The sequence below is a fragment of the Dermochelys coriacea genome, chromosome 1, assembly GCF_009764565.3.
Source record: "Dermochelys coriacea isolate rDerCor1 chromosome 1, rDerCor1.pri.v4, whole genome shotgun sequence".
NCBI lineage: Eukaryota > Metazoa > Chordata > Testudines > Dermochelyidae > Dermochelys > Dermochelys coriacea.
Genome location: NC_050068.2, coordinates 35,944,185 through 35,956,525, shown reverse-complemented (window position 1 = coordinate 35,956,525; position 12,341 = coordinate 35,944,185). Strand labels below are relative to the sequence as shown.

Genomic DNA, 12,341 nt, shown 5'->3' with positions numbered 1-12,341 from the left:
TTAACACTCCATGTGTCCACTTCATGCCACCCTTTATCCCTGGAATTATCTCCCCATACAAAGCCAATGGCCTCTTCCTCTGCACAACACACTTCTCCCATGATGCCTACAGGAAACTGCCAATTGATAAGTGTGAGGGTGGGGGCAGCTGGGGGTTGCTATTTAGTTATATTTATAGTTATGGTTCAGAACCATCAAACAGTGCAACACAGGTGATCTGTAGCCATGTAAGCTTATTCCTATTGCCCTCCTCCTCCCTCCCCTTTCAACGCTATGGGTTGTTAAACTCATCATTTCTTGTCTCAGCTTAGATGTAAATTCTTCAGGGGAGGGACCATGTAATTGTATGTGTTCCTACGACCCTTGGACAATGATGCCTTGATGGCGGGTGCTACCACAACATGAACAACAGTGAGCTCTTCCTATATATTTAAATGCCATTATAGATTTTCCCAGTGTTCATTGGTGACTATGTATTTTAAAGAAAACTATTTCAATTGTTAATTTGCAGCGTTTGAAGAAGAGCATACATATGACATTCTCTGTCTCACCTTTCTTTCTTTCTTAGCTAAATGACTGATCACTGTACCATTTCATCTTTACTAAACTTCTGTACATCCATAGGCCGGACACAGCTCAATTTGTTTGAATTTTTTAAAAAAAATCACACACTTGATAGGTTACAAATGAGGTGGCAGCACTGTCCAGTGAATGACACTTGGTCTCCAGCATAATTGGAGACATTGCCTCTCATATGTTTTGGTCCTCCTTTCTTTCAGGGTAAGTCTTCCCTTAACTAGTTTGTTTAAGTGCCATCTATCTGCCCTGCTCCTTGTCTTCCTCATCAAGGACTTCCCCAGTTTGGAAAATGTGTACCAACAAATCCAGGGAGTTGGCAGCCAGGAACAAAACAGTGTTGCCAAATCTCATTATTTTATTCCAAGTTTCATGATATTTGGTGCCCCAGTTCTTGGAGTTGCTTGATTTTGTGGAATCTTAGCTTTTGGTGGGGAAAAAAGTCTCTTATCCACAACCATAAGGGTTAAACTTGAAAATCTGACCCGAGTACACCTTAATTGTTCAGAAACCAGAAGGTAAATTTAAAAGAGGAAGGGATGTCCCAGTGGTTAGAGCTTTAGTCTGGAACTTGGGAGATGTGGGTTCAATTCCCTACTCTGCCACAGACATTTTGTATGTGCCCTTTGGCAAGTCACTTAGTGTTTCTTTGCCTCAGTTTCCTATCTGTAAAATGGGAATAATAGCACTTTCCTACCTCATAGGGGTGTTGTGAGGATAAATATTTTAAAGACTGTGAGATGCTCAGATGCTGCAGTGAAGGGGACCATATAACTACCTACAATAGATAGAAAGAATTTATTTTTTAAAGTTTGGAGACTTAAAAAACCAAAACCAAATCTCATGTTTTTTGGGCCCTGCCTCATACTTCTGAATGCTTGAAGTTAGCAGTAGTGAAGGGTGGAGATGTTAAGGGCTGTGGGGAGAACTTGAGGCCCTTGCTTCTCAAGAAAGAAGTGGCTGTTCCATGGAGGTACACCAGTTGACACTGGCTGAAGATCTGGCCCAGCACACTTTGTTTGTCTGCACAGTGCCATGCCCTTACAGGGGGCTGCATAAGTACTAATAATTCTGAAGGATTTTGTCTTCTTTTTTTTTTTTTGTAGATTGTGATGGATTTTAAGCACCCAGATGGCCGTACAGTGGCGGTTATGCTTCCTCAACGGAGTTTGCTGGTGATGACTGGAGAATCCAGGTATCTGTGGACTCATGGGTATGTGCTGAAACTCCTATAATAACTGCATTACTTACATAAAGTGGGAGATGGCTGGAACTATTTTTCCCCACTTAATGTACTATATTTAAATCTGTTCTGAAGGAAATTGACTTGATGTTAATGTTATAATTAAATATACAGGCCATGATTCTCCCCTCTATTCAAGGTATGCTCAGATCAAGTGAAAAAGCAGGAGGCTATAGGAAATAATATGCTGCTTCCTGATTCACAGCTGCAAAGGGGTAGCCCTGACTTTCACCACTGGCATGAGATTGCTCAGGGACCTTATGCTGGTGAAGGATTGGGTGTAATAGAACTCCAGTTTACACCCCACCTTGTCCAACCCATGCCTGTCCCCTGACACATCCCCCTCCCCTTCACTATGCCTGGGTTTGGGTGGGAGAGGGGTTTAGTTCAGGAGGCTGTGGATCCACCTCTGTCAGCACAGGGATTGGGCCCTTCTACCAGCTATGTCCAATTGGGTTATGGCTACTTTTGACTGCTTATACAGCACAAAGTGGCCTTAACAAAGTGCGGTTCCTGCAGTAGGGATTTCCTGATGAATACATCTTGACGTGTTGTTTATTATAGAGGTTAAAGACACACTGTTAAAATCATAGGTTTCAGAGTAGCAGCCGTGTTAGTCTGTATTCGCAAAAAGAAAAGGAGTACTTGTGGCACCTTAGAGACTAACAAATTTATTAGAGCATAAGCTTTCGTGAGCTACAGCTCACTTCATCGGATGCATCCGATGAAGTGAGCTGTAGCTCACGAAAGCTTATGCTCTAATAAATTTGTTAGTCTCTAAGGTGCCACAAGTACTCCTTTTCTTTTTGTTAAAATCATGCACAACTGGGAAACACGTATGACAGGAACTTGGGAACATAGAAATCGGCATATGGGATCAGCTCATTTGTCTCCCTAGTCCATCATACTGAATGCTCTGGGCAATAAAGCCCTTTCTTTATTGACAGAATAGATCCAACCTGCTCATCAGCAATATGAGCTTCTTGCACGGTCTTCTCTCAACCTTCCTCTGCAGGGATTATCTCTAGCCAGGGTTAAGAATACGGTTCACTTACCATGTCAGCTTCCTCTCCTTATTGCTGAGACTTCCAACAAGGGTGCCAGTTGTGGTGGATTTTGTGCTGTGGACACATGTCAACTAAGAACTAGACTGAGATCGCCAGTTCATTTCACATGTCTTCAGATGATCAGTGTCTTCTGGGTTCACGGACTTGGGACAGATTCAAACCAGGGATCCCAGGACTTTCTCTCCTTGAGGCAGAAATTCCTGGCCAGGCTTTTGTCCACCTTTCCTAAAAATGCTTTGTCCTACAGTTTCAAAGGGATCCACATACATTTTTTGAAAAGGCATGTGTGGGCCAGATCCTCAGTTTATGCAAATTGGCATAGCTTCACTGGTTTCAGCATATGCTTAGGAGGCAAAACACCCACCTCATATCTTTCTAGTTGTGTTTGCTCCCCTTAGTTTTTTCTTTGCTCTCAAATGCCACTTGTTGTAATCAATAGAGCAATGTCCATTTGTACCATATGAGGATCTGGCCCTTTGTGTCTAAAATGGACACTTTCAACAGTTGGTGCTTCATAGTAAAGAAACTAAGGAGAGTAGACACAACTAGACAGACATTTGGTGTGTTGTGTAGCCTACCAGTGAAGCATGCAGTTGCAGTCTCTGCAAAATTAGATAATTGCCATGGAAGCAAATGTAGTCACTTTATTTGCAAGTATAACTAATCATGATGTATTTAAGATCATCTGTATTGCTTTTTATCTACTTCTTACAAATCAAATTACTGAGAGCAAGAGGTTCAATTTTGAAATCATTCTGGAAATATTTTCATTGCATGTACTTGGAGGCCAGGGAAATTAGAGACTTCATTTAATCCTGTTAACAATGTACATAGGGAAAAGTGTCATCTCTTGTTTCTGAGAGCAGCATAGGATTAAGAAACAAATTAGACAATATCGGAAAGAATATAGGGAGGACAAAGTACTCACTTTGCCTTGTCAGTACAATTAGTCTTGCACTTCCTTATGGGTTTTTCATTTTGGTTCCAATGGGTATTTTTTTTGGTTGAGTACAAATGCGTAAGTTGGTACAATGGGCCACCACATGACACCACAACAGCAGTGACTTCAATGGACCTAGGTTGACATACACAAGCTGGCCATGCAGTTGGGACTGTGCATTCTCAGAGGCTCCTCCCTTCTGGCTTACAGGTAGCTGCTTCTCTATAGATTCCAGGCTTCCCTGGACTGCCTTATTAAGTCTTCCATTCCCATCCCTGTCTCATAACTCCTTTCTGGATCTGTGGAAGATGCAGACAGGGAGTTAATTTGCTGCATTCTGGTTTTCAGGCAGGGCCCCCTAGTCCTCTCTGTGGAAGGGTACAAGAGGCCACTTCATTGAACATACTGATAGGGGAGACTGTGTACATTAATAAGCAAGAGGTACTCCTGGGGGAATTCGGCACATCTGCGGATGAGCAGAACTCGTCTGTCCCGCATAATTTTATATTTTCCTGCATAAAATACGTTTTGCTTAAGAAGTGCTGCAGTTCCGCCTTTTGACTACCAGAGACCACAGTGGTGCCAGAACAGCCAGCTGCATGAAGGCAGCTGGCTGTTCTGGCACCTCTGGTGGGCAAAAGGCAGAACTGCAGCATTTCTTAGGCAAAAAGTATTTTATGCGAGAAAAAAAATTTCTATGCCCAGTGCTACAGAATTCCCCCAGGAGTTGAAGTTCATCACAGCACTCTGCCCGCAGAGCCAGGTTAGGCCAGAGTGGGGCACACAGGACTACTGGGGGGGGTCTCAGACTGGGGTTCAGAATGATTAGTGTGGGGGACAGACTAGGGCATGGGCTCAGGAGTTATGGAGGTGACAGCGGAGACCCATGGGGGATGAGGGGTACAGGAACGGGCAGATGTGCCTGACTGAATGGGAGAGGTTTGGGGTCAGCCAGGGTCTGCATGGGGGAGGCTTCCCAATTCTCTAACAATCCCACCTCCCTGCAAAGAAAAAACCTTCTCTCACCTACACCCAACACCCTCCAGGTTCACTCCTAGGCTCCTCCCCTCTCCCTCAGCTCCTCCATTACTCCTGTTTCTGATAGGTGCAGGAAATACAGCTCTGTATTATAATTTAAATGAATTACTCAACGTTTTGTATTAATATGCCTAGTAAGGAATCTATTTGTCCCCCCAAAAATTACCAGAATCTCTTTTTTGGGGGGTCTGTATTGCTATAGACATACTTGCTGAGAGATGTTCTGAAATAAATTACCAAAATAATTGAAATTGGCATGATTATATTGTATTATTTTGACAAATAAAATATGCAGAATTTTGCAGAATCTTCAAATATTTTGGGCAGAATTTTTAATTTTTTGGTGCAGAATTCCCCCAGGAGCAAAGAGGGTGCTGATCAGGCTGTAAGCACCAGTGCAAAAACACTCTCCTTGTTTTTGAAAAATTCTGATAATTTGCATGTGGCCTTGAACGAGTTTCAGACGTCCATGGTGCACCTACCCTCTCAGATACGTATCTATACAGACTGGATGGTGCAGGTGTTATCTGGAAAAAATTGCAATAGAAATTAGAGATGATGAAGAGATGGGATTGATCGTTGTGCTTTTCAAAAAGATATGAATAAACTGTCTTCTCGTCTGATCCCAGCAGGGTTAAATTCAGCTTGCCAGCATGGAAGTCAGTATTACATCGAACTCCTTTCCTGCTGAGAATCAAGTACTCACTTTGAAGTGAGAGTTCTGAAGGGGCTTCAGTATGAGGCCAGTTCCTTAGAGACTAGTTCTTTTTATTGAGGAAATTTCTGTATTAATCTCCTTGATGACGAAGTTCAGGAAATGCCTCAGTGTGACAATAACTGCTTTGAAGTGCCGAGCTATTTCCCTAAAAGGTCTCAACTTTGTTCCAAAGTTTCCTGCTTTATTCAGTGTGAAAGCCATGGGAAAGCACATGTGGGTGCAGCTATGTCCCCCTTATCTCCCACATCCTCTGCTTTGCTTCCTCATGCTTTTCCCATGATTCTGTGCTTCCTGTCACCCTACAGCCAGGTCTAGCTTCAGTAGGGCTGTGCAAAATTCCCATTTTGGAACCTCTTCATTATGAAAGCCAGAACTTTTCACAGAGTTGTATGAAATGTTTGTTGACATTACCCCAAAACAAACTGAAAACAAAAATAATTTCATTACCGAAATCTTTCCTTGCTGAAATGCCTCCACCTCTCCATTTTTATTCACAAGAGCTGGGTCGAAGCCAAAAGAAAATGAAATCACTGCAGGGGCTTCATTGCCAGCCTTCCTGGCTCCTATCTCACCTGTTAGATACATCCCTTTCTTTCTGGTGGACTGTTTACTACTGTATCCAGTTTACTACTAAAAAAGAAAAGGAGTACTTGTGGCACCTTAGAGACTAACAAATTTATTAGAGCATAAGCTTTCGTGAGCTACAGCTCACTTCATCGGATGCATTTGGTGGAAAAAACAGAGGCGCAAGTAGAGTAGGGGCATTAGGGGACGAGAGCTGAGGAAGCGTTGTTCTAAGTCAGCCATAAAAATGTTGGCATACTGTGGGGCCATGCGGGTACCCATCGCAGTGCCGCTGATTTGAAAAGTTGACAGATTTCCACTCTATACGGCTAAATTCAGTGCCTTGCATAATGACAGGTTTCAGAGTAGCAGCCGTGTTAGTCTGTATTCGCAAAAAGAAAAGGAGTACTTGTGGCACCTTAGAGACTAACAAATTTATTAGAGCATAAGCTTTCGTGAGCTACAGCTCACTTCATCGGATGCATTTGGTGGAAAAAACAGAGGCGCAAGTAGAGTAGGGGCATTAGGGGACGAGAGCTGAGGAAGCGTTGTTCTAAGTCAGCCATAAAAATGTTGGCATACTGTGGGGCCATGCGGGTACCCATCGCAGTGCCGCTGATTTGAAAAGTTGACAGATTTCCACTCTATACGGCTAAATTCAGTGCCTTGCATAATGACAGGTTTCAGAGTAGCAGCCGTGTTAGTCTGTATTCGCAAAAAGAAAAGGAGTACTTGTGGCACCTTAGAGACTAACAAATTTATTAGAGCATAAGCTTTCGTGAGCTACAGCTCACTTCATCGGATGCATTTGGTGGAAAAAACAGAGGCGCAACTTTTCAAATCAGCGGCACTGCGATGGGTACCCGCATGGCCCCACAGTATGCCAACATTTTTATGGCTGACTTAGAACAACGCTTCCTCAGCTCTCGTCCCCTAATGCCCCTACTCTACTTGCGCCTCTGTTTTTTCCACCAAATGCATCCGATGAAGTGAGCTGTAGCTCACGAAAGCTTATGCTCTAATAAATTTGTTAGTCTCTAAGGTGCCACAAGTACTCCTTTTCTTTTTGCGAATACAGACTAACACGGCTGCTACTCTGAAACCTGTCAGTTTACTACTGTATCCTTCAAACCAGTGGTCTACAGAATTACATCCTTGTTAGACATGTTTTACAGAACTGTCACGTTACTTGGCTCACCTAAGGTAGAGGGCTGAAAAAGTAGGGTTGTTGTGCATCAAGACGGAATGAATTGGCAAGTTTGTGTAGGAAGCTTGTAATCTACCAGGGTAGAGCCATGATTTCCACTAGCACAAGTAACACTCAAATAAATAATACTGATTATCTTTAAAAAAAGTTCTTCTTGAGACATCTTTCATCTTCTCTGGGCTCACAGGATAGGGGTCTGGGAGGAAAACAAAGAAACAGTAACAACAAAAAACAGACCCTGTGTGTGTGAGGGAAATTGTAATAAAAATTAAATTTCTCAGTAAGTAGCAAACTCCGCTGACTCCTGTTGTACCACTCGCTTTCCCTTTGGAGTCTAATTATTTCTGGGTTGCAGTGGAATAGGTTGAAAACCCTTATGGCTCAGTCCGAGGGCTGAACTGGCACCTTGCAGTCCAGCCTGAGCAAGGGGCTGCACACAACAGGAAGAGGCAGGGCTGGTGAGGGTCACAATTCTGTCCCTGCTTCCCCCTTTGCTCCATGGAGGAGCTAAACTTGTGCCAGTCTTTTCTCTAGTGAAACTCACTTCTCCCTCCATGCCAGTTCAGTGCTGGCCATGTTGGTGGGGTGGAATTAAGGTTTTATCTTTCCCAGAACACTTGTATAAGAGAGGGTGTAGCAGCCTCCTGTTCTCTCCTACCACAGATCAGATGATGTGGGAGCCTACACATGGGAATAAGGGGCCTCCATAATCCCCTTAATCGTATGCATTGTCAGGTTCACAAGTGAGCCCATAGAACTTCATCAAAAAAATTATTCTACCGTAGAATTCTCTAGCATGGTTCAAAAAATCCTATATAAATGATTTCATTTTCAATTACAAAGTATAGATTGAGTAATGTTGCTGTTAAATGTCTATAGAATCCTATTCATTTTGTCTCTATTCAATACTAGTCAAGTCTTGCTTACTTCATACATGGGCCCTTCATTTTTGGTGTTTGTTTATTCTTTCCTGGGAATTTATTGGTGTTTATTACTACTACAACCAAAACAGGTGAAAATCGGTAGAAAAAAAACTATTAATAATTTTTCTGGGTAAATTTTGGGGTTTATTCAGTAGATTAATGCTTTGATGAATGGAATTCAATATGGTTTACTGCAGAACTAAAACTCAAAACACAAGGGCACCTGTGAGAAAACAATACATCTCTAATCCCCAAATAAAACTTTTCATGTGAATAAACAGTTTGCTATTGTAGACTTGTATATATTTATAGGTTAATAGTTATATTTAATAATTGGCCCACACCATTTGCAGCACATACATTCAACTTCATCCTTTTCTCCTGCTTTTGGTTTTTTAAAGCTTTCAGATATTTCCTTGTATTCTGAAACGTACTTCTGATACAGATTTTCATTTTCTTCCCATTTTAGTGTGTCAGATCTTTATCTGCTAACAGCTTGAAATGAGTACGTAGTGGGTGTGAGATTCATCAGTACTTCAGATGCTCACGTACTTCAGAGCTTGCATATGTGCTTGTTTGTTTGTTGTGTGTATCTTCTAGATTAATACATAACCTTACTTCAACAGGCAGTTTTGCATATACACACAGACTAATATATTATTATAATATATATAGCTCATGCAATGTATTGTATTTTCCTAATAAAACAAGTTATTTCTTAAATATTTGAATTATACAAAAGTAGGGTGAAAATCAGGGAAAAAAAGAATAATACTTCTTGTAAAACCTGGGATTTTTTCAGTTTTAAACTGAAAATGAAGGGGCTTATTCACACAGAAGGAGGAAAGACTTGCTAACAGCTGCCACCTAGTAGTATTGGAGGCATCTCAGATACTCAAGTATGAGGGTAGCTGAGGTATCTCAGATACCGCGGTGTGGTAACTGTTGGAAATCCTGCCTCCTTAATGGAGACCACTTTATATAGCATGTGTAATGCTCGTGGATTGCATGTTGCATATTTGTAATTAGAGAAGCAACAGCATGTTAAGTAGTATGTTGGAATAAAGTTTGTAGCAGGATCTGTTTAAGAATTGCCTTCTAAAAATATAATTAATTATGAGTAAGACTACGTTTAGTCACGGGTATTTTTAATTAAAGTCACAGGCAGGTCACGAGCACTAAACAAAAATCCATGGCCCGTGACCTGTCTATGACGTGTACTATTTACCTCTCACTAAAACTTGGGCCAGGGGGTTGTGAGTGCTCTATGTGGGGGTGGTCTGGGGTCTCTGTGGGTGCTGGTGAGGTGGCCTGGGACCCTCGCTGGTGCTGGAGGGGAAGGGACCGGGCGGTGGCGTGTGGCCCAGGACCCTGGCTGGTGCTGGGTGTGGGGAGGGTTGGCGGGGCTGGCAGGCTTCCTACCCAGCTCTGCGCAACTCCCTAGAAGTGGCCAGCATGTCCCTGCAGCTCCTAGGGAGAGGGAGGGCCAGAGGGCCTCCACATGCTGCCCCTGCCACAAGCTCCAGCTCCGCTGGTCCAATTGGTGGGGAATCACAGCCAATGGGAGCTTTGGTAGCGGTGCCCCCAGGAGGGGCAACTACAGGGACGTACTGTCCGCTTCCGGGGAGCCCCCCACCCCCAAGGTAAGCACCACCCCACACTCCAACCCCCTGCCCTAGCCCTGAGCCCCCTCCCACACCCAAATTGCCCTAGCAGCGGTCAGTGTGGCTGGCTCAGGGGCTGCACTGGCTGCTGCAGAAGTCACAGAATCCGTGATTTCAGTGACAGACACACAGCCTTAGTTATGAGTGTTACAGTTCAAGTCCACTGCACCTGTATTCCCCCTCCATGGTCCCTCACAGGCACCCACTCTGGGCTTCCAGCTCCCCAGCTGTCTCCTCTCCTGGGCAGAGACCCGTGTTTCTCCCTCCTGACAAGGGTTCTTCCAGGCTGCATAGTTCCCTGCCTACCTTTTGGTATTCCCAGCAAGCCATACTGCCTACACAGGCCAGTGCCTGCACATCGCTTTCTCTTTGAAGGCTATAAATAGTGTAATTGCCATGGTTAAGTTATCAGTCAACTCTTTATAAGCAAGCACATTTATTCTGAAGGTGAACATATGACAGAAAAACATAATAAACAATAAAAGAACATACATGCATGCTAATAAGCTTACCAGAAGTCACCTCAACTCTAACGAGGGCTCTGATAGGAGTCAGTCCTTCAAACCCCACAAAGGGGTTTTCCTGTGGTTACAAGTTCATATCAGCCTTAGCTGAGAATTAGCACACTTGTGAATAGTGCAATCTTTCCTTTGTACAGCTTGGGCCTTTGAGCTTCAGATTCCAGGAGAAAGAAATCAGACATTGGACCCCTCAGGGTACTGCTTCAAAAGGCTGGGTTTTTGCATAGCTGGAAGCAGGGAATTTGCATTCACCTCCCCCTCAAGAGGGTATATGCAATTCTAGCTCACAATAATCATAAACCATTCATTTAGTACATGGACCCCAAAGCTACTTAAATTAAATTCAATGAGGTCTCTCAAGGATATGGTTGGAAATTGCTCCATCTGTCACAATGAGCAGTTTGCCCGGTGCAGATTAAATAATCACTTTATTTTGTATTAGGATCACGCCTCGAAAGTTTGATATTGTTCATGCATCTGAGCGACAGAAAGTTGGATCAGTCACTCCTAATGTTGGAGATTTGACATTGAACAGGAGGGGAACAAGGACATCGTTTACTTTTAGGAAAGTGAGGAGAATCCCTTGCAATTGCAGTAAGTGTTTTGGGTTGATCATTGAATCCTGTGTGTTGTCCTTTTATCATATCCTTAAGCACAGTTATTTGAAATCATATATAATGAATGTTTTGATATAATTTCTATGAACAGCTGTCACATTCAAAGCTTGCATTTTCCTTGTGTAGCCACAGAACAAAGCTTATTGGGCACTGTTTCCTCTTAAAAGCAATATGATACAGTATCAGTGAATGGATACTTTTCCCCACATACATCACAGCAGGAGAATTTTGTGTAACATAAGAATGGCCATACTGGGTCAGACCAATGGCCCATCTAGCCTAGTATTCTGGCTTCCGACAGTGGCCAGGGGAATGAACAGAACAGGTAATCTTCAATTGATCCATCTCCTGTCACCCAATCCCAGCTTCTAACAAACAGAGGCTAGGGACACTTCAAAGCATGATTTTGTATCCCTGCCCATCTTGCTAATAACCATTGATGTACCTATCCTCCATGAACTTATCTATTCTTTTTTGAACCCTGTTATAGTGTTGGCCTTAAAAACTTAGTTACATCCAAAGCAGACTACAATCTTGAGTAGTTTTGTATTATCTGTAAATTTTGCCACCTCATTGTTTACCCCTTTATCCAGATCATTTATGAATATGTTGAATAGTACTGGTCCCAGTACAGAACCCTGGGGGACACCACTATTTATCTCTCTATTCTGAAAACTGACCTTTTATTCCTACCCTTTGTTTCCTATATTTTAACCAGTTACTGATCCATGAGAGGACTTTCCCTCTTATCCCATGACAGCTTACTTTGCTTAAGAGCCTTTGGTAAGGGACCTTGTCAAAGGCTTTCTGAAAATCTAAGTATATTATATCCAGTGGATTCCCCTTGTCCACATGTTTGTTGACCTCCTCAAATAATTCTAGTAGATCGGTGAGGCATGGTTTCCCTTTACAAAAACCATGTTGACTCTACCCCAATAAAATGTGTTCATCTATGTGTCTGATAATTCTATTCTTTACTGTAGTTTTAACCAATTTGCCTGGTACTGAAGTTAAGCTTACTGGCCTGTAATTGCCAGGATTGACTCTGGAGCCTTTTAAAAAAATTGGCATCACAGTAGCTATCCTCTAGTCATCTGGTACAGAAGCTGATTTAAATGATAGGTTACATACCACAGTTAGTAGTTCTGCAATTTCACATTTGAGTTCTTTCAAAACTCTTGGGTGAATCCCATCTGGTCCTTCTGACTTATTACTGTTTAATTTATCAATTTGTTCCAGAATCTCCTCTAATGACATCTCCAT

The 12,341-nt window shown here is 42.6% G+C and overlaps 1 protein-coding gene across 8 annotated transcripts in view; it reads left to right on the top strand.

Annotated features, from left to right (window-relative positions):
- ALKBH8 (alkB homolog 8, tRNA methyltransferase) overlaps positions 1 to 12,341 on the top strand; it is a 74,594-nt gene that overhangs the window by 39,868 nt on the left and 22,385 nt on the right. For 6 of the 8 annotated variants that reach the window (XM_038387460.2, XM_043504211.1, XM_038387463.2 and 3 more), the window contains 2 exons: positions 1,683 to 1,789; positions 10,904 to 11,055. In XM_038387460.2, the coding sequence (XP_038243388.1) occupies positions 1,683 to 1,789; positions 10,904 to 11,055 (259 nt within the window). The remainder of the gene's footprint in view (positions 1 to 1,682; positions 1,790 to 10,903; positions 11,056 to 12,341) is intronic. The other 2 variants (XM_038387461.2, XM_038387459.2) reach the window with 1 other exon arrangement.